The sequence below is a fragment of the Pinus tabuliformis genome, chromosome 5_1, assembly GCF_031772625.1.
Source record: "Pinus tabuliformis cultivar Carrire ecotype Pingquan chromosome 5_1, CPIR1, whole genome shotgun sequence".
Lineage (NCBI taxonomy): Eukaryota > Viridiplantae > Streptophyta > Pinopsida > Pinales > Pinaceae > Pinus > Pinus tabuliformis.
In genome coordinates this window covers 313356019-313378379 of record NC_142305.1, presented here as the reverse complement: position 1 = coordinate 313378379, position 22361 = coordinate 313356019, and the positions used below count along the sequence as shown (strand labels likewise).

The 22361-nt window shown below is 38.6% G+C and overlaps 1 protein-coding gene across 1 annotated transcript in view; it reads left to right on the top strand.

Moving 5' to 3' along the window:
• Positions 1–22361, top strand: part of NRPA1 (nuclear RNA polymerase A1) — a 471665-nt gene that overhangs the window by 132941 nt on the left and 316363 nt on the right. The window contains exon 8 of the mRNA XM_089432122.1: positions 21807–21994. Within this exon, the coding sequence (XP_089288248.1) occupies positions 21807–21994 (188 nt within the window). The remainder of the gene's footprint in view (positions 1–21806; positions 21995–22361) is intronic.

The following is a 22361-nucleotide window of genomic DNA, read 5'->3' as shown; positions in this document are numbered from 1 at the left end:
CATATGTTGTCTTCTATCTATGTTCTAATGCTGTGTTTGGAAACATGAATGAAAATCTTTAAAATTATGTGTTTTTATAAAAAATAAATATTTAATGTATTTTTTACAACGACCGAGTCACTGAAATTGAGCCGGTCGAGTCGATACCGAGTCGGAGTCGAAGTTGGAGTCGACCCTTGGCCGAGTCAGAGTTTTAAAACATTGCACCAAAGAAGTTGGACAACGACAAAAGGTTCAATGGGTTCCTCATCCTACTTCGTGGTTGAAGACAAGCTCCATGATAGATCTGACTATCATGGATGGAAGATGTCTCTTGATTTGACCTTGGAAAAAAAGAAGTGATGGATTATGTGTAGGGTAAAATCCCCGAACCTCCTTCAAATGCATCGGCTGCTGCGAAGACCAAGTACATAGGGTTGAATTCAAAGTAAAGAAGATTATCAAGGATTCCATTGACAAGCATCTGGTGGGCTACATCTCCGAATTGAAGATCTCCAAGGAGATCTACGATAGGTTGGTTGACATGTTCAAGGTTAGTATTGCTAATCAAATTCTATTTCTCAAGAATAAGTTGAAGGATATTAAGAAGGGAAAGGACAAGGATATTCAATCCTATTTCTTGAGGGTTACAAAGATCAAGAATGATCTACTCTCGATTGGAGAAGTCATTCCTGACAGGGAACTTACTCTCACCACCCTTGGAGGACTCCCACTTGAGTGGTATGTATTTAGAACCACTGTCCTCAACAATGGTCGAATTCCAGGGTTTGAAGAATTGATGTTGAGATGCATTCAAGAAGAAACAAGAATGGTGGAGCAAGAAATGCCTTCTAATAAAAGCAACCCCACTGCATTCTCTGCTCATGCCAAAAGGAGAAATAATGCAGGGTCTAAAGGCCATTTCCATGGAAAGCCTAGATCTAAGGGAGGAAGGAAGGGTAGGTGCTTTGTTTGCAATAAGTTTGGCCACAATGCAAGGGAGTGTCCAAATAGAAGGGACACATCGCATGATGATGATCACAATCATTCCAGGGGCAACTTCAACAACAACGATCAAGGGAATGGCATGTTCAATGGCAAAGGAAAAAGGAATGCGGGACATCAAGGAAATGGTTGACCCTCCAAGAAATCAAGGAACTCCAGGAATGAAAAATCAAATGTTGTTAACAATAAGCAAAAAAGAGTACTAACTACTATCTTATATCGGTCCTCTCCACTGCCTCTCCTCTGGACACTTTGGGAAATTGGATGATTGATAGTGGTGCCTCAAGGCACTTCACTGGATACAAGGAAGCCCTCTCTAATTTGATAGAAAAGGAGACAAACTTGGAGATCATCCTTGGAGACAATGCCACCTATCCTGTGAAGGGAGTAGGGAATGTTACTCTTCAATTAAATCAAGGTAACACTATTCATTTGCAAGAAGTACTATATGTACCTGATCTCAAGAAGAACCTCATGTCCATTTCATACATGGAGGACAAAGGATTCAGGTTGGCATTCATCGATGGAAAGACCTGGATCTACTTCTTGAAGAAGAAAGATGAAGTGTTCACCTAGTTCCGACACTTCAAAGCCTTGATCGAAAACCAATCCGAGAAGAAAATCAAGATATTGAGGACGACCGAGTACGTATCCAATGAATTCCAAGATTATTGCAGAGAAGCTGGCATTAAGAGGGAGACTACAACAACATACACTCATGAGTAGAATGGTGTGGCTGAAAGGAAGTATCGCTCTATTGTTGAAGTAGCTCGTGCCATGCTTCATGATCAAGGCCTTTTGAAGTTCCTGTGGGTTGAAGCTGCAAATACCGTCGTGTTTATTCAAAACCGATGCCCTCATCAAGCATTGGACTCCAAGACTCCTGAAGTCTTGGAAAACCCATGCATTTTGAAAAGTATTATTATGCATCAAGATAGAACACCATGCATTAGGACAAGGAGGTAACGATACCACCCTCCTTGGCATTAGTATCAGTAAGACTTGCCTACAGGCAATAATAGCAGAAAAAAACTATACCCGTATGTGAGCTTGAATTTACGAAATTATATATATTATATCTAAATTGTACATCAGATTTTCATAATCTTATTATGTATCCAGGAAAAGTTGCGATGGTAAAGACATATCAATGACGACAATGCCATCGGGTAGCATCGCCATCGCTATCCCCACCACCGTCGTTATCGCCATTTCCACCAGCGATACCATTATGAACACCAACTACTTCAGCACCTGATCTAACCATTATAATGCGCTCATTGGAAGCCATCTTAGAAACATTAAAAGGGCTGCCAATAACTAATACCAAAGAAGAGTCTAAAGGTTTTGATTATAGACAATCGAAGGAGGTTTTGATTATAGACAATCGAAGGAATATGTTTCTAGGGAATTGCAAAATATTAAACTCCGAGAATTTTCAGGAGGACGAGCCGGAGAATGTGTTGAAGCATGGCTCGAAGGAATGAATAGATGTTTTGCTCTAAGAGAGTATTCTTCTACCTCCAAGACGAAGATTTCCATACTTTAGTTAAGGGAAAGTGCTTCGATTTGGTGGGGAAACCTAGAAAAGCAATTACACCTCATATTAGACAATGTCCCCTGGGAATTGTTCGAGGAAAGATTCCGCTCAAAATACTTGCCACCTTACTTTCAAGTGAAGCAAGTCGGGGCCTTTCATATGCTAGTCCAAGGTAACAAAACTGTGGAGGAATATGAGATAAAGTTTATGGAGCTTGTGAAATATGTTCCTTATCTAGATACTGACGAACGTCACGCTGAGTGCTTCTTATATGGATTAAATCGTCGAATTAGGGCCGTGGTTAGAATGTGGAAGTCATCATAAGTAGTCGACATAGTTGAATGCGCCCATTATGCAGAGTTACATCTGGGGATAAAAAGGGATGTCAGACCGATAGGAAACCCATAGCCAGGATATCCAGGCAAGGCTCCCTGAAACTTCTTCAGGGGAAGTAACTTGAGACCACCTACTTATGGTAATAGATTTGCCCCAAGAATAGGAGCAAGAGCTCCCATGACAGTTAATACCATAGTTGTTGAATCGTCAAACAAAAGTTGGTGGAAATCTTGAGGAACTACTAATAGAGGAAGAAGCATAAGAGGAAGTAGCACAAGAGGATGAGGCTCCTTTTTTAGAAACTCACAATCTGACTCGAGGGCATCATCTCAGGTTAATTGTTGGGGATGTGGAGGACCACATTTTCAGCGTGATTGTCTATTAACATCGTCAAATGTAATGCATAGAGCAGGAAAAGAACCATCATCAAATACCTAAGGTGATCATAGAATCTATGTAGTAGTCAACAATAACCAGGCAGAACATCAGTCCACTAGTGGAATCCTCAGGGACTATTAACTCCATAAAACTCAAAATCTTATTTGATACTGATGCGACTGATAGTTTTATTTCATCATATGCATTAAATACATGTGGGTTGGTAACCTGTAAGCAAAATGATTTCAGACAGGTGGAAATGGCTTCAGGAGAACTTCAATATGTAGATTTAATTGTTGAGGAATGCAAAGTTGATCTAGGGATTTGTTCGACTAAGTTTAAAGTTTATGTCACAACCCTAGGGACTTGTGACCTTGTCATAGGGATGGATTGGTTAGAAGTTCATCAAGCTTGGGTATACTGTTACGGGAAAAGAATTCTCTGCATAATTGATGAAAGGGAGACGATCCAAATCCATGGTATTAAGAAGAAAGTATCTTTGCGCTTCATCTCAACAATGCAAATGAAGCGTTGCTTAAGAAAAGGTTGTCAGATATATGTAGTCAAGAAGTAAGCAAGGAGAAAGGACCTCCTTAAAACAATATCCGGTGTAATCCGAATTCCTGGATGTTTTTCCAAAGGAACTACAAGGATTACCTCTTGATAGAGAGCTAGATCTCACAATAGAATTGAAACTTGGTATAAAACAAATCTCTATAACACCTTATAGAATGACAGCTCTAGAACTTCAAGAATTACAAATTCAGTTGAAGGAACTATTGGATATAGGACACATTTGACCGAGTATTTCATCTTGGGTTGCACCTGTAATTTTTGTCAAGAAAAAAGATGGTTCCTTGGAATTATGCATAGAATATCGAGGTTTAAATCGAGCTACAGTAAAGAATAGGTATCCAATGCCTCGAATTGATGACCTCTTTGAGCAAATGAAAGGAGCCTCTGTCTTTTCAAAAATCGATCTACGATCAAGTTATCATCAACTAAGAATTAAGGAAAGCGATATCTCTAACACTGCATTCCGAACACGCTTCGGGCATTATGAGTTCACTGTGGTACCATTTGGGTTGACCAATGCACCAGTAGTATTCATGAACCTTATGAATAATGTTTTCTGCAAATATCTTGACCAATTTGTACAAGTCTTCTTAGATGATATTCTCATCTACTCCAAAAATGAGGAGTATGAAGAACTTCTGCAGATAGTATTATCTTGCCTCAGAGAACATTAGTTATATGGAAATTTATTCAAGTTTTCCTTCTTTTAGAAGAAGATTCATTACCTAGGTCATATTATATTTGGTGAAGGGATCTCAGTAGACCTTGAAAAAGTAAAAGCAATTATGGAATGGCCAATACCAAAGAATGCACATGAAGTGTGAAGTTTGAAGGGTTTAGATGGATACTATCGAAGATTTGTAGATGGGTTCTCAAAATTTGTAAAGCCTATCACAACCCTCTAGCATAAAGGAGTTAAGTAGGAGTGGATCGAAGAATGTCATAGAGCATTCTTTGAACTAAGAAAATTGTTGACTAGGACACCAATCCTGTGAGTCCTTGATATGGACAAAGATTTTATTGTATGTAATGATGCATCCAAGCAATGATTAGGTGTAGTATTAATGCAAGACAGAGGAGTAATAACGTATGCCTCAAGAAAATTAAAGCCTCATGAAGAACTCTACGCCACGCACGATTTAGACTTAGCCGTTGTGGTACTAGCTTTAAAGATATGGAGACACTATCTAGTAGGGAGGAGCTTTATGCTCAAAAGCGACCATCAAAGTCTACAATATTTGTTTACCCAAAGGGCTTGAATGCTAGACAAAGACGATGGAGTGAATTCTTAAGTGAGTATAACTTTGGAATTTCATATATTAAAGGAAAAGAAAACGTAATGGTAGATGCTTTAAGTAGAAGACCACGAATATTGTCCCTTATACCTATCAACATAGACTTGAGGAAGCAAGTACTAGAACATCTCTTAAGAGACATGTGGTATTTAAAAGTGAGATCTAGGCTTAATAGTAAAAACCCAAAGGAACCTAAGTTTGAGGGATATTGTTATGAAACAACTCACAAAAAGTAGGGCACTAATAAATATGAACTAGAATATGATGGAATTTTGCGATTCCATGGAAGGATGTACATGCCTAAAAGTGGGGATTTGAGAAACACCATCCTTAAGGAAGCGCTCAGAGCATTGTATTGTGCACTTCATGGTGTAAAGAAAATGTATGCTGATACAAAGAAACTCTTCTCTTGGACAAACATGAAACACGATATTGTCCAATTCGTTGCAAAATGTCTTAAATATCAGCAAGTAAAGGCTAACCATTGTCATTCAACAGGTCTCCTGCAACCTCACGACATACCTGTGACCAAATGGGAGATAATTCCTATGGATTTTGTCGTAAGGCTATCTCTTACTCCATAAAGGAATAATGCCATTCTAGTTGTGTTGGATAAATTAAGGAGAAATACCCATTTTATTCCCGTAAGAGATACTTACAAAGTTGCTGACGTAGCTTGGGTATTTATAAATGAAATTATCAGATTTCATGTTGTACCTAAGAAGATCATATCAGATAGAGACTCACAATTCACTTCAAGATTATGGAATTGTATGCAATCAGACTTAGGAACTCAACTAAATTTAAGTACAACTTATCTTCCTCAAATTAATGGACAAACAGAAAGGGTGAACCAAGTACTAGAAGATATGCTGAGGATGTACGTTATGGACCAACAAACACACTGGGAAAAATACTTGCCCTTAGTTGAATTTTCATACAGTAACAGTTACCACAGTTTAATCGGGATGCCTCCATTTGAAGCATTGTATAACAAACCTTGTAGAACACTGTTAAGTTGGGATAGGTTAGAAGATCAGGTGATAGCAGGGCCAAAATTAATTCAAGAGATGGAGGAACATGTAAAACAAATTAAGCAATGATTGAAAGAGGCACAAACTAGACAAAAGAGTTATGCTGATGCCCACATGACATATAGGAATTATGAAGTAGGAGATCAAGTTTTCATCCGCATCAAACCCAACAAAAGCATCATCTAATTTGGAAAAGGAACAAAGTTATCACCTTGATTTATTGGGCCATTCAAAGTTTTGAAAAAAGTTGGACCTATTGCCTATCTTCTTGCATTGCCAACCCACTTGCATAAAGTTCATAATGTATGTATCTATATTAAGACATTATTATTATTTTCCAATTTTAATGTCACAACCAAGGAATACACCAAATTGGTGTATGATACCACCTTGTTTCTGGGACAAGGGACCCACCTCCATGCAACGATTTGACTGCTAAATTCTATGAAGACATATATACTCTAACCTCCTCTGGTTTTGAACCTGTGACCTTTTAGGAGGAATAACCTTCAATGGAAGGAATTGCAGGTATTAGATGAGGGCATGTATCTGTATTAAGACATTACATAGCCGGCAAATCTCATAACCTTCAATGGAAAGAATTGTAGGTATCAAGCAAGGGAACCATTTTGGTCGAACCATTACGTATACTGGAACGTAGGATTCGACAGTTGAGGAATCGCTTGGTAGACCAAGTTAAAGTCTAGTGGGACAAGTATAGCCTTGGATTGGCTACCTCGGAAGATACACAGATCATATGTCAGAAATACCCCAACTTGTGTTGATTTCGAGGAACTTAAAACCTTATTTTGTATATATTTACTTTATTTTGAGTTGGGTACTTAAGACTATTATTTGGGATTATCACAAGTAAAAAAATGATTTTTTATTTTGCTGGTACATGGTATATGTTATTTTCTAAACTTTGTTGGTATGTGAATACCAATATGAAATATGTTATTTAATTAACATTGCTAGAATATGGATACCAATATGAAATTTATTATTTGATTAACCTTGCTATGAAATCTAAATCATGAATTATGTTATGGATGAAAATATCTAATTTTATTTCATTTCTGTATATCGACATGATTGATGAGATGGAAATAAAAGAATGACTACATTTTAATATGAAAGCTAACTTACAGATATATGGGTTGGACATGGCCAAGTAAGTTATGTGAACACTGTTGTCGGTCAAAATGTATAGGCACTATGACAACGACTTAGGTTAGGGGCTGTCACTCTGATCCCCAACCTCTTTGTTTAAGCTGTCTTCCAACAATAGAGTCATAGACTATGGGGGGTAGACCCTATGGAAATGAGATGAAGAGGGACTAGTTGGGAGCCAACTAATCTGGGAGAAGTAGTTGAGTAACCAAGTACTTGTTTAGATTTAACAAGATATTAAGGATTTGATTATATTTATAATATTTGAAACCAGTGCCTTATGGAGTCATACTCTTGCTTTGCAAATTTTAAGACCAAATACAAGATGGACAACCACTGCATTGATGAGTAATTATCCTACATGAAATGCAATTCCTAAGACTTATGTGAAATGTAAGAATCTTGGTTGATTTTACTTAAATGCCTATTCTAAGTATGTCCTTTGATCTTTGTCTATATCGAGCCTAAACTTTATAGAAAATGGTAGAGAGAAGTCAAGGTGAAGCACATGAGGGTGTGATTAACGATCCCTCTCCTTGAAAGCTGTACACGGTGCCTCCGATGTTGCAGAGGCTGTGGCTCTGACGATTGCAAGGTCACCGTTTTAGATATTAAAAAGTTAGACTTCTCAAGAGAAGACACAAAGGTGTTCCTATCTCTCTTTCAACCAAGCTTATGCTTGGAGGTCGATTATTAAATGCAAAACTAACTTAGAATGCAGATGTAAGGTGAATTTAGAGAATGATTAGTGAAACGAGATATTAAAAATTAGAAGCACTTAGATTACGATTTGTTCTGAGTTATGCGTTAAGTACTTAAACAAAGATTCTATTTGAATCACAAAAATAAATGCTCATGTTAACAAGATGACTAAAATGAAATTTTCGCAAGATGTAAAATTTGCCACAAATTTGCAATTCAACACTTATCCAAACTTCAATGTAAAAATGCCCAGAGCAATCGCTTGAAATTTCAAAGTAAACTATCTAAATATTCCCAATAGCAATTAGATCATAAGCTAATCAACTATCTTCAGATTACTAAATGCTACACAAATGGAGTAGATTACCTTTAGTGCTACTTATCTCAAAGAGGATAAACCTTGACACAATTATCCTTAGATTTTTTTAATGAAAAAGCAAGTCAATCAGAAAATATTAGATATAAAAAAAAACTTACTTATCTTCCTTGACCATGCATGTGAAACATATGTACTTTAGAGTGTAAGCTTGTGTGTATGCAAGTTTAGCCATGAAATTAAAAGACACAACAAACATTAAAATTTTTCAAATGTCAACGCCTGAAATTACTTTCAGCCTTATCAATGATGCAAACAGTGAGGACAACCGTAGATTTAAAATTACTTTCAGTGGTTTGACTTCAGAGATGTATTTATGATATCAATAAGTTACAAGTGAAATTAATGCCCAATCAATGAACAAAGACGAATTCTGAAATTGTAAAGTTTTGTAGATGTTCTATGCTATGAGCAATTTCACTTTTCTCACAGCAATCATACAAGTAGATAAGCAAAATGCAGATAGAACATATAAGCAGATCTTACAGAAGACAAATCAGAAACAAGAAAAATGTATGTGATTGTTTCGGCGGTCAACAGGATGCTTCAACCAGCAAAGTCTCCTTTGGTCAGCCAGCCCAGCATGTGTCACAACAACCCTCCAACCAGTAGATGAGTCAACCCAAGTCAGTTCTACAAAAGTCAACGCTGTCCTGAAAAGTCAACGCAGGGGCAGTAAGCTAAAAGTCAACGCAGCAGCAAAACGGTCAACCCTTTGACCTTGATTTTTGTGCCAGGTAGTATGGCCTTCAAAAATCGAACCTCCCACAAGTTTTCAGCTTGTTTGGACCAAGCGTTGACTTTGGTCAACGCTAGTCAAACTTCTGCGAAACCCTAGCAGCAGAAACCCTAGCAGCAGAAATATCCTCTTCGTCCTTCCCACGTGTGGCTGAAATTCGTCCTCCAGGTAGCTCGTACTTTTTAGGATGAGAGAGGAAGATGTGAGTTGTGTTGTGTTCAAATTCTCTCCAACTTTTCCTGTATATATATATCCATCAATGAGGGTGTGTGACACATCTGTTGGGCATGTGAGCCTACATTACAAAACTGGCTGACCTTTGCACATATAATTTATTAAGAATAATAAATTCAAAATATAAGTTCTGCGCATCGGATTAAGACTATTTTTATATGGATTTTACACCTCTCAGAAAGAGGAATCCAACAAAAATATTAGCCTCTTAATCTGAGCATCAGAACATGGAGTTTGGACCTAGTTGTCCAAATTTAACACTCCCTCTCAACTAGGGAGAACTCCATCTATTAGTGCAATTAACATCGTGAGTCATCCCGCCGAAACTTGCTTTGCTGGCTTCTTTATTTCAGAACAGAAGTGGGTCAGTCACAAAGACATCATTCCCCGACTGACATAATCAGTCCAGAGGTCCCAGACCTCACAAATCTTGATCCCAGATCAAGTGGTTGGACCATGCCATCCTAGATAGAGAGTACGGCAATCTCTGATGTGTCCATCAGTCTTTGCTAATAGTCTCTAGCTTTTCCACACCTCATTGGCCAAATGAGAGGTACTTCCCATGAGCCCTGAACTCAATGGGTAGGATGCATACGGGGCACAGATTAAATGAGTGGCGAACCAGCTCAATAATCACAAGGGTGGGGCAGAAGCATTATGAGTGCTTATAGCTCCGAGAAGCTATCCCCAAAGCCCCCCAGAGCTCCCAGAGCTCATCGTCCAACAGGACCCACATCATAGGGTCTTTCCACGACACCAAGACTCTCACGGAAGGTTAGGAACTTGACCTTCCCCAGGGGCTTAGTGAAAATATCCGTGACCTGCTCATCAGTTCCTATATGATCGAGCCTTACGGCGCCTCGCTGTACCATATCCCGGATAAAGTGGTACCTGATATCAATATGCTTGGATCGGTCGTGGAACACAGGATTCTCAGTCATACGAATCCCACTCTGATTATCACAGAGTATTACAGTGGTATCTAGCACATGTTGGAACAGCTCACTAAAGAGCTTCCTCAACCAAACTGCTTCACAACAGGCCATACTAGCAACAATGTATTCGGCCTCCGCGGTGCTCAAAGCCACCGACTTCTGCTTCCTGCTCATCCATGAGATCGAAGCAGAACCAAGATTGAAACAGCATCCAGATGTGCTCTTACGATCCACCACACTGCCAGCCCAATCGGCATCAGTATATCCCCGGAGTATCACACTCCCGGCAGTGTATCTCAGCCCATGGTTTATCGTGCCCCGAAGATATCTCAAAAGATTCTTGGCACCAACCTAGTGAAAATGATGAGGCTCAACCATCTGTTGACTCAAAGTATTCACTGCAAAACATATGTCCGGACGGGTGTTCACTAAGAACATCAAAGCTCCTATGAGTTGACGATACTCAGTAGGATTGGCCAAGATAGGCCCTGCAGCGCTGCCACTCAACTTCTTAAAGTTGAGTTCCATTGGTGTCGACACGGATTTACAGTCCACCATCCCAAATCTTTCCAGAAGCTTCACAATATACTTTCCTTGAGAAAGGAAAATCTCTCCAGGTCTCTGCCAGACCTCCAGGCCTAGGAAATAGTGCATCAGTCCTAGGTCTTTCATCTCGAACTCAGCAGCAAGCTCCCTCTTACATTGATGAATGAGAGGGTCATCACCTGTCAGGAAGAGGTCGTCCACATACAGCACTAGAATGAGAGGCTTTCCTTCAGATCTAGGAAGATCTACTACTTTCTTCAGGGAAGCATCTTCGTCAAAAGTGACATCATGGCTTATCTCTACTTCCCTTTGACCAGGTACATAGACTCTATATGCCTTAGAAGTCTCACTGTAGCCCACAAACATTCCTTTCTTCCCAGTAGCATCCAGCTTACTTCTCTTTTCTTTCGGCACATGAAAATAGACAGGACATCCAAAAATTCTAAAATGTGAGACATCAGGTTTCTTACCAGAGAAAACCTCTTTGGGAGTTTTGGAGTCCAAAGCGGAATGAGGGCATCGGTTTTGAATGTACACAGCAGTATTTGCAGCTTCTCCCCACAGAAACTTTGGAAGACCCTGGTCACATAGCATGGCACGGGCAGCTTCCACAATAGTCCTATTCTTGCGTTCAGCAACACCATTCTGCTCAGGAGTATATGCAGAGGTAGTCTCCCTCTTAATGCCAGCTTCTCTGCAAAAGTCTTTGAACTCATTTGACTCATATTCAGTGTCATTGTCAGTCCTCAAAATCTTGATCTTCTTTCCGGTCATATTTTCCACCAAGGCTTTGAAGGTACGGAACCACATGAAAGCCTCATCCTTCTTCTTCAAGAAGTATATCCAGGTTTTGCGAGAGAAGTCATCAGTAAATGTCATATAGTAAGAACATCCCCCCCAGGGATGTTACAGGCAACATACCGGAAAGATCAGAATGGACCAGTTGCAATATCTCAGATGTCTTTGTGACACTTGAGGGGAAAGGTCCCCTTGTATGTTTTCCTTCAGCACAGCCCTTACATACACCTTTATGATTATTTCCAAAATCAGGCATCCCTGTCACCACCTTCCTTGCTTCGGGAAGAGCCTTGTAATGAAGGTGTCCAAATCTTCGGTGCCATAGTTCGGTTTGACGGATAGTATCACAAGTCATAGCTCCCAACGGACTCCCTCCAACCTGGTAGAGTGTACCAACTCTAAAACCAATTGAGATAGCTTCCTTGAAGCTCTTCTTCCACATGAGTACCTTTCCATCAGAGAAAGTTACATTGAATCCTTTGTCTTCCATGGCAGATACAGACACAAGGTTCTTCTTCAATTTGGGTACATAGAGTACATCTTGTAGATGGAGGACTTGTCCTTGAGACAAGTGGAGGGTCACAGTCCCGGTCCCTTTCACAGGATAAGTGGCATTATCCCCAAGGATAATTTCTAGATTAGTATCCCTTTCAACCATGTCAGAAAGTGCTTCCTTGAATCCGGTGATGTGTCTTGAGGCACCACTATCGATTAGCCAGACATCCATAGTGTCGGGCGGAGATGCAGCTGAGAGAGCAGATATTAGAATATACTCATTTCTTTTATCAACAACATTAGACTCCTCATACCTGGTATTTCTGGTCCTTTTAGAAGGTGGATGGTTTCCTTCAAAGTGAGCCTTCCTCTTTCCTTTGGATTTGTCATTTCTTTGATTCCCATTCCTTCGGTTGTTGTTGTTGTCGTCACTATCGGGAGAATTCTTCTGGAAGGGGCATTCTCTAGCATAGTGTCCAGTCCTATGGCAGGTGAAACATTTACCCTTCTTCTTTTGAGTCTTAGTCCTTCCTTTGTCCTTGGAACCACCAGAGTTCTTCTTTCGGGAATGAGCAACATAGGCAGCATTTCTTTCATTATCAAATTCCTTCATCCTTGTTTCTTCTTGCATACATCTAGACAGAAGCTCATCAAAGTTAGGGATGATATTATTGTTGAGAATGGTTGCCCTTAGGATCTCTGCACCATAAAGACCACGACAACACTTCACTGTACTGCTTCTTTCATTATACTTAAACTGTAATAATCATGTTACTACTTCTTGTGACCCTTGTCATTGTGACTGCTTCTGAGATCATATTCATGTCGAGATCACTAGATCCGAATACAATGGAGACTATTGATATGATATATCTCCTTTTTCAGGGATGCCGAGAATCAATGTCATCACCTAAACATACTTCATTAATCTGGTTATGCTGAGACAGTAATATATATGAAATAGAGATAATATTCAAGATGACCTTCGTTGATCCGAGAGAGTTGATCCGTCACTGCTCCGTTTGAGTATACCGAGACTGTAGCTCTTGATTTGATTGTCACTGCTTAGATTGTAGTAGACACAGTCATCATTGAAATTCTCTTCAACGAGATTATATGCCGAGACTGAGACAGTATCTTCAGGATCACTGTGATCTCTATTAGGCCGTGAATATGATTAGCCCAGACTTCATGCCAAAACTGCATCCTCATCTGAGATCTTCTCTGGTCCATCTATCCGAGATTTGCACCTGCAATTTGAGAATGTATTTAGCCCAGAACTTGCCTCACTGTTGTGTCCTCATCGAAGTCATTACTGCTCCATACAGCCGAGATCATAACTGTATCTAAAACCGAAACAAAGTGCAGTCAAACCCTACTGCGACTCCTTTATTTCTTGCGGATTCATTATTCCTCAACTGCGGCTATAATTGTCACACTTGTATGGCGTATATATATATATATATATATATATATATATATCATGTATATGTATCCAAACTTCACGTAGAATGGCCATACCTGTATAGCGTATATATGTATCCCAAGTTCACGTAGAATGGCAGAGAGGAATGCAAAGTCCTGTTGCGTGAACAGGTCTCGTTGACTACGTTTTATTGACCCATTGACTGCGTTTATATTTCTTCATAAGCCTGTTGCTTACTGCGGCTAGGGCATCACTGCATCTAGGGTATCACCTGTGGCTAGGTATCTACAGCTGGGGCAACGTACAGCAGCGAGGGTATCTCTCACCTTCACCAAAATCCCAGACGTGGAGAGGAGGAGACTACTCAAGAATGTGTTTAACAGCAGCAGAGGCATTTGATGGAGGTTCTTGAATCTTCCCTGTCACATGATCTAGGAGATCATGATCTTCTAATTTGAGATCTAATAACATCTTCCAGGCATGGAAGTCATCACTTCCAGTCAGCTTGACATTATCCCTGAATTCAAGCTTAGAGGAATCCATTTCCTTCGATGATGATTGCTATAGATAGAGTTTGTCTTCACCTCAGCTCTGATACCATGTAAAGTTTTGTAGATGTTCTATGCTAAGAGCAATTTCACTTTTCTCACAGCAATCATACAAGTAGATAAGCAAAATGCAGATAGAACATATAAGCAGATCTTACAGAAGACAAATCAGAAACAAGAAAATTGTATGTGATTGTTTCGGCGGTCAACAGGATGCTTCAACCAGCAAAGTCTCCTTTGGTCAGCCAGCCCAGCATGTGTCACAACAACCCTCCAACCAGTAGATGAGTCAACCCAAGTCAGTTCTACAAAAGTCAACGCTGTCCTGAAAAGTCAACGCAGGGGAAGTAAGCGAAAAGTCAACGCAGCAGCAAAACGGTCAACCCTTTGACCTTGATTTTTGTGCCAGGTAGTATGGCCTTCAAAAATCGAACCTCCCACAAGTTTTCAGCTTGTTTGGACCAAGCGTTGACCAAAGTCAACGCTGGTCAAACTTCTGCGAAACCCTAGCAGCAGAAACCCTAGCAGCAGAAAAATCCTCTTCGTCCTTCCCACGTGTGGCTGAAATTCGTCCTCCAGGTAGCTCGTACTTTTTAGGATGAGAGAGGAAGATGTGAGTTGTGTTGTGTTCAAATTCTCTCCAACTTTTCCTGTATATATATATCCATCAATGAGGGTGTGTGACACATCTGTTGGGCATGTGAGCCTACATTACAAAACTCGCTGACCTTTGCACATATAATTTATTAAGAATAATAAATTCAAAATATAAGTTCTGCTCATCGGATTAAGACTATTTTTATATGGATTTTACACCTCTCAGAAAGAGGAATCCAACAAAAATATTAGCCTCTTAATCTGAGCATCAGAACATGGAGTTTGGACCTAGTTGTCCAAATTTAACAGAAATGTACTATCTTCTTAGTTGTATTTAAAATGTAATTCAGTGCTAATGATCAGACTTTAGAAAACTTAAGAGAGTGAATCAAATTTGTAATTTTAACCCAGCTATGTTAATCAGTGTCACTGTTTAGAAGTTAATATTTTGTTTCAATGAGATAGAGAAAGTGCAGAGGTTTAGAAGAAGAGCCTAAAGGCCCTAGGCCTTGAAGCAATCTACGCAAATTATTTCAGTGATGACAAATCTAAAAACTCACACCTTGAATGAAATTCATTGCAAATTTTGTTGATGTACCCACTCAGGGAATGCCTCTCACCCACAGTTCAGATTTGAATATTAAAGCTCCTCTAACTCAGAAAAATTTCATAAATCCTTTATCACAGATAGTGGTAGCGTTCACTTGATTTAGGCCTTGAGGGTGCTGTACTAAGCCTAAAATAGGCTGGTACAACAATGAAAGGGCTGCCACAGGGGTAGAGAGACAACGTGCATGGGAAAGGAGGAAAGGGTAAGGGATAAAGGCTGAGGGGAGAGGATAGGAGTTGGGAGGAGGCAACAACAGGCCAAGGCAAGGAGCTGAGAGGGCCTAGGGGATGTCTCAGGCCCTTAGAAAAGTTGAATTTTAAGCTTAAAAATTTTTGCCCAAAAGTTTAAATTTTAAATTGATATTTTTTGCCTTTAATCAATCTCAATTATTTTTTATGAAAAACCCCAGATCTGAAGCTTTAATGAATGATCTTATTTGAGACAAGATCTTGCCCTCTAGGGCCTAGATCTATCTCAAAACCCCAAAAGTCTCCTTGGCAAACTCCAGATCTATGCCTGCACAAAATGAATATGAAACCCTAGATCCCACATCTATACAAAAGTTAAACTAAGACCCAAAACCCACTTGTCATAAATTTAAAATAATATTACAAAACTTTAGATTTATACAAATAAACTACAAATCTATTAGATCTGAGCAGTATGAGTCCAACTCTGCTCCCAAATCTATAGATATAAACTCTTCCTAGCCAAATCTATCTATTGAGCACAAATTATAAAAGATGATTAAATTAAAAAAAATGAGGAACTAGCCCCAAAGATCTTGCAAAAGAAAAAATTGTAAGTTAAGTCTAAGAATTTAGATCAGGAAGGCTCTTCAGATCTTATGCCTTGAGAGTCAGTTGGTCCAACCGAGGACTTCCCCAAATGCCCGATTTTTTAAATCCAAATGATTTATGCACACGTTAGATTAAACTGTCAGATTAATAGAAACGTAAAATAACAATGTAATTTTTCAAGAATTGGAGATACTTGCTAATTCTATTAAATTAAAATGCTATTTTAAACCCAATAGCCTATGCAAGGTACTTTTGCAATAGATCATTCCACAAAGGCTATTAACCAACAACTTATAAAAATAATATTCAACAGAACATTTAAAAAATAAAACAATATTACCATTAGATGCATGAGAGGAATATCACCGTCAATGTAAACCCCAGAGACTTTGCGTTGTTATTATTGTAGAAAAGATTACAAGAGAGCTTCAAGAGAAAATACGCAGCGTCATGATCGGATCATTGTGAGACAAATGACCTCTAGTTTATAGATAAATTTAGTTAGTTGGCTTGATCCTTGTCAAAGTAATTTTGACCATAATGATCAAGGAAGTTAAATTATTGTAGTTGTGATGCATCAAACATAGTTTAATAACTTATATATACATAAGTGTGTGAATGTGGAATATTGGGTGTCTGTTACGTTGGTGAGGATGTATACACATGGACACAATTAAATAACAATTGTAAGAGAACCTTTTGTTGATTTTGTAAGGTGGATAGATTTAAAAGAATCTTGTACGAGGGTTCTGAAATTCTTTAAACACTTGTAGACTTTCCTATTGATGAATTTAGCTAATGAAGTGACTATAAAAGCAATGTTAGACGAGTGTAATGGGCCAAGATTTTTTTTTCCCTAATTTCTTGGCTCGTGTTTGTTGATGCAAGTGTCAAAAATGTTTAATTACAATTCTGCTTAAAACACAATTTCTGATTTTCCAATGATAGCAGACAGTGATAACCTAGGTCACCTGACATGGGGACATGAGACGCGCACGACACAAAAATTCGAGTGTTTGACACAGGTACATTGACCCCCCAGAATAGGACACATTGGGACACGTTATATATATATATATTTATTAATACTAAATTTATACTAAATAGATATTTCTTACACAAATTCTCATTCATGACACAAATTCAGACAAAGATCTAGATTATACATCGTAAATTTAAAATTTGTAAGTTTTACAAAGTAACATTATGCACACAAATACAATTGTGACAGATTCATCAATGGTCCAATAGGAGAAAGACAAGAAACTGCAGTTTTCTCATTAAGTAATCAAAATCAAAATGTGTTACATAGGTAGTAGCAATGCCAATGGAAAATAGAAATAACAAATACAAAACAACTACACGCCTCAAGGTAGTAGGTAGCTCATTACTCATGAGTCATCAATCATCATCATCAAAATCAACATCACTGTGATGGTCACCACTGCTCTCCTCTGCTGCATCCTCCTCCTTTGTATCCAATGTCATCTCTACATTTGCTGGTGTGGAGGATGGCCCCTAAACAGTATCACCATCATCAAAAATGACGGACTCTAGCACTGGGTAATCAAGATCCAAGTTGGCCAATGCCAACTCAACACTGCTGTCCAAACCCATATTATTAGGAAAGACATCCCACATCTTTGTCTTTCCTTTCAACCACTCATCCCTCTGCCTATAAATAAGACGAAGGTTGGTGTGCACATACACTATTGTTTTTGCCCTGGACTGCTCAAGCTTGTTCTTCTTGACACTATACAAATTCCCATATGTGCTCCAATTCCTCTCGCAACAAGAGGATGAGGTCACCTGAGAGAGGAGCCTCATGGCTAACTACTAAAGAGGAGGGCTTGTTGCCCCATGAGTTTCACACCAAGAATAGGGCTTCTTAGCCCCCCTATCTTTAATCACATCATAGCCTGCAAATCGCCCAGTGCCAGTGGAAAACTCTGCAAAGGCATCCTCCACTTCATCAAGGGATGCTCTATCTTAAAAATTCTGCCTCAATGCATCCTTCCTCCCCTGTGAAATTTCACTATTCATGTGAGGAGGGAATCTATGGGAAGGCCCACCATTCAACCACTCATGGTTGTAGTACTTTGGGTTCAATGAGTGAGCTAAACAATGCAAAGGTGTGCAATTCTTGTCCCATATGTTGACAAGAATATCCTGTATGGTGGTGAAGAAGATCTCTAATGATGTCTCATCCTTGGGGCACTCAATCTGTAAAATAATGGTCCTCATGGTCTCAATCATGGAATCCGATGCCTCATAAAGCTCTCCTAGGATGGGTTGGTCTGTATCTGCAAATCGTAGCAAAGTAATGATAGGGTCCATGATCTTAATAGTGAGATCTACCCTCTCACACCAGGAATCATCTAACACTGTGTCCTTCACTCTTTTTGAGGTTGCTTGATCTATCTTTCTCCAAAAGGACCAAAACTTTGAAATAACCATGGCCCCAAAAGCAGTCTTGACCTCCCTTAACCTCTTCAACATGATGAATGAAGAGGCAAACCGTGTATCTGCAAACTTCAACAATGATAGATGGGTGTACTCCAAGACACACTCTAGGACATGTTGGACACGCTGCAGGACACATTGGACACGCTCCAAGACACGCTAGACACAAGAATCGGACACATTTCCTCGAGAATCGTGTCCAATTCGTGGGATTCAGGACACGAGGGGGAGGGGGAAGGATGAATCCGGTTTCTTAGGTGATAACTTATTTGCCAAAGGCAGTATGTTTCCAAACTCAACAATATGATACCAAACAAAAATTCACGAGTCTTACAGCTTCTGATACCAACCCCAGTATCCAATTATTACAAATTCCTCTAACCAATTCTTTAGGAAACAAACAATAGAACACACTTGATAGATCCTACAAAATTAATGCAATAAAACGCTAGCTGTTCCTTTCCTGGTTGGTGGGAAATGTGCTACAGGAAGAGTTTGTAATCACTTCAGTCCAGCATGTCAACTTAGGAGTACATTGCTTGGCACTTCCAGTTCTAGTCCAATTGCCACTGCAGCCTAACTCACTGACCTGTATTACGTCCACAACTGCTGGGAACCTGCTGTCCCAGAATTGAAGTCCATAAGGACTTGCTGTCACATGAAATAAGCCCAGAATTCTTCTCTGTCCAGATGAACTCTCTAATACCTCAGTGCATTTGCTATCTCAGAAGATGGATCCGCTGCCACAGAATGAAGCCAAGATGGGCTTGCTACTCCAGGAAATGACTCGCTGTCACAGAACGAGTTCCAATTGAACTCGCTGCCTTAGGAGATAGTGATCATATGAACTTGCTAATAACCCAGTGCATTAGCTATCTCAGAAGATGGTTCCACTGCCACAGAATGAAGCCAAGATGGGCTTGCTACCCCAGGAAATGACTTGCTGTCACAGAGGGAGTTCCAGTTGAACTCGCTGCCTCAGGAGATAGTGATCATATGAAATCGCTGCCACAAAAGGGTGACTGAGATGACACACTGCCACAGGAAACCCTTTGCTGCCACAGGAAGATGTTTAGGAGGACTCGCTCTCACAGAATCTACTCCCAGAATGACTCACTGCCCAAAAAGGAGGCACCTGTGTAATGCGCAGAAGTAAAGAGAGGGTTCCCAAAAGCCCTTTTTAACAGAGAAACCAAGCCCAGACAAATCTGTTTTCCCTTGAAGAGTCATTGTGCCGGAACAGAAAGAACAAAGAGAATGTCAACTAGGGTGGAATATTTCACCACCGAAATTGACAAGAGAAAGGGGGCCTGAAAACCCTCAGAGCCAAAGCTCAAAAACAGATGAAATGATCCACACTTGATTCTTCCAAATGCATCCAATCTCTCTTTATTTATAGGCTTCCTTAAGGGGCTTCACTTTCTTAATTGGTTGAGTGTGCCTTAATCAAAGCCCCAGATTTGGTTTTTTCCGCCCAACTTACCCAAAACTTGCCCAACAATGGGTGTTTTGGGTTTTATCCCCTTTTTTGAAGGACTATAGCCTACGGGACAAATAGGCTACTAAGTCCATTGGTCCTCAATTCGTTGAGGACATCACGACGAGAGGGGTAAGATATGTAATGATTCATGTATTGGGGAATTCTTTCTTTTTTCCTCTACAAGTTGGCTTTCTCGTTTGCTGGCCTCTTATGCTAAGTTACCAGGATTCGGATTCGGATTCGGATCCGGATCCGGATTCAGATACGGATCCGCAAATTTTTTGAAAACCTAGGATCCGGAAACGGCAAAGAAACGGCAAGTACAAGCAAATATAAAATATTTTATAATTTTTAAAATTAAAATTTATATAAATATAAAAATAAAAACTAAATTTATACAAATATTAAAAATAAAAACATATACTAATTTTTTAATATATAATTTTTACATACAATAAATAATTATTATATAAATAATTCTTAATGTATCATTTATAAATATTAATTAAACATTAATTAAATTTATATAAAAATAAAATAGCATATGTGATTTTTTAAATATATAACTCCAATTTAATACTTTAAAAATAATTATTAAATTAATCATAATATAATTAATGCGTCATAAACACTAAGTTATAATTATTTATATTAAGCAAATTATTAAACTTATAGTTATTTTAGAAAAGTTACTTTTAAACTTGAAAAGGAACTTTAAAATTGATTAAAATATAAACTTACTTTCTGAACTTTAGAATATCTTCTAAATAAATAAGAGTTCATGTCACATGTATTAAAGTTTATAATGTCTTTAATACTATTAAAGTTTAATAAATATGAGTTCACGTCAGTCACGTGTATTAAAGTTTATAATAAAATTTATAATGTCTTTAATACTATTAAAATTTATAACATGGTCAACATAGAAATACGAACTTGCATTAAAGTTTATAGCGTTATAGCGTCTTGTATGTCGCCACGAACTTGCATTAAAGTTTATAGCGTCTTGTATTAAAATTTATAATATGTTCAACATAAAAATAATAAATTTTATGTCGCCCAGCAACTCCCTAGTTTATTTCCGCTAACGGATTCATTAATCTATTTGTTACCATTCCATTGACTTGCATTGAATTTCTCGTTTTGGAATTTTGTGCTCCCTGTTGATGATTTTTTACCCACGAAAAGAAAGATAGGTGGATCTCTGCGGATCCGGATCCGAATCCGTTTCCGATCCGGGGATCCGCAGATCCAGCCATTAGGCGCCACGGATCTGGTAACATAGCTCTTATGGTATTATTTGTGCCTTTTGACATTCACAGTGCACACCATAGATTTTGTATTATAATTTCAATATGTACAAGGGTAATGTGCTGGTCTGGTTACTAACAATGATTTAGAATTGCCACAATGAGCTTCTTTTGATTGTGTTTCTCATCATATTATGGGGAATATGGTTATTTTAGGCTCGCAAAATTCTTTATAGGACAATTTTTGTGCTTATAAGAGAGACAGATAGAAGCATTGTTCAATTCTATATGTCCTTTCATAATGATTGTGAATTAAGAACTTACTGGATGGAGATTGATACAAAAGGAGAGAGTGTATTGTAAAAAAGTGCAGTTTCTTATTCTCTGTATTCTCTGTGTCAGGCACTATCTATTTTGATGTTAGCTAAAGGTCTTAGTCCTCTCTGACAAAATGCATAACTGATAATTATTTTGTTTCTATGTGTTTACAGCCATGAGAGGCAAAGAAAACACAGGAGTACGCCAATTACTGGAAAAAAAAGAAGGCTTATTTCGACAAAATATGATGGGAAAGAGAGTTAACTATGCATGTCGTTCTGTCATTTCTCCTGATCCTTACATAGCAGTAAATGAGATTGGAATACCCCCATATTTCGCAGTGCGGTTGACATATCCTGAGGTCTCCGAACTTCCTGTTACTTCCAGTTGAGGTCTTTATTAGGATTCTATATTTATTCAATTAATGGCAGACACAGTTCTGATCAAGTAGTTCTGTTTTGTGTATTATCATTAAGTTATTTTTCTGTGGCATTCTTTTTTGTTTTTGTCATATTATCACATGATACAATAGGGCTACAAAAATGTGAAAAGCCTCACCTGTTCAGAAACACACTGGCTATAAGGTGATTCTTTTATCTTGGGTATATAACTGTGGTAAATAACAGACTCTTTGATATACTGAAGATAAGGGTAAATATTAAATACATTGTGATAAGACTCAGGATTTAAAGCTGTGATGTGGCTGCTAGACATTTTAAAATTTAAAT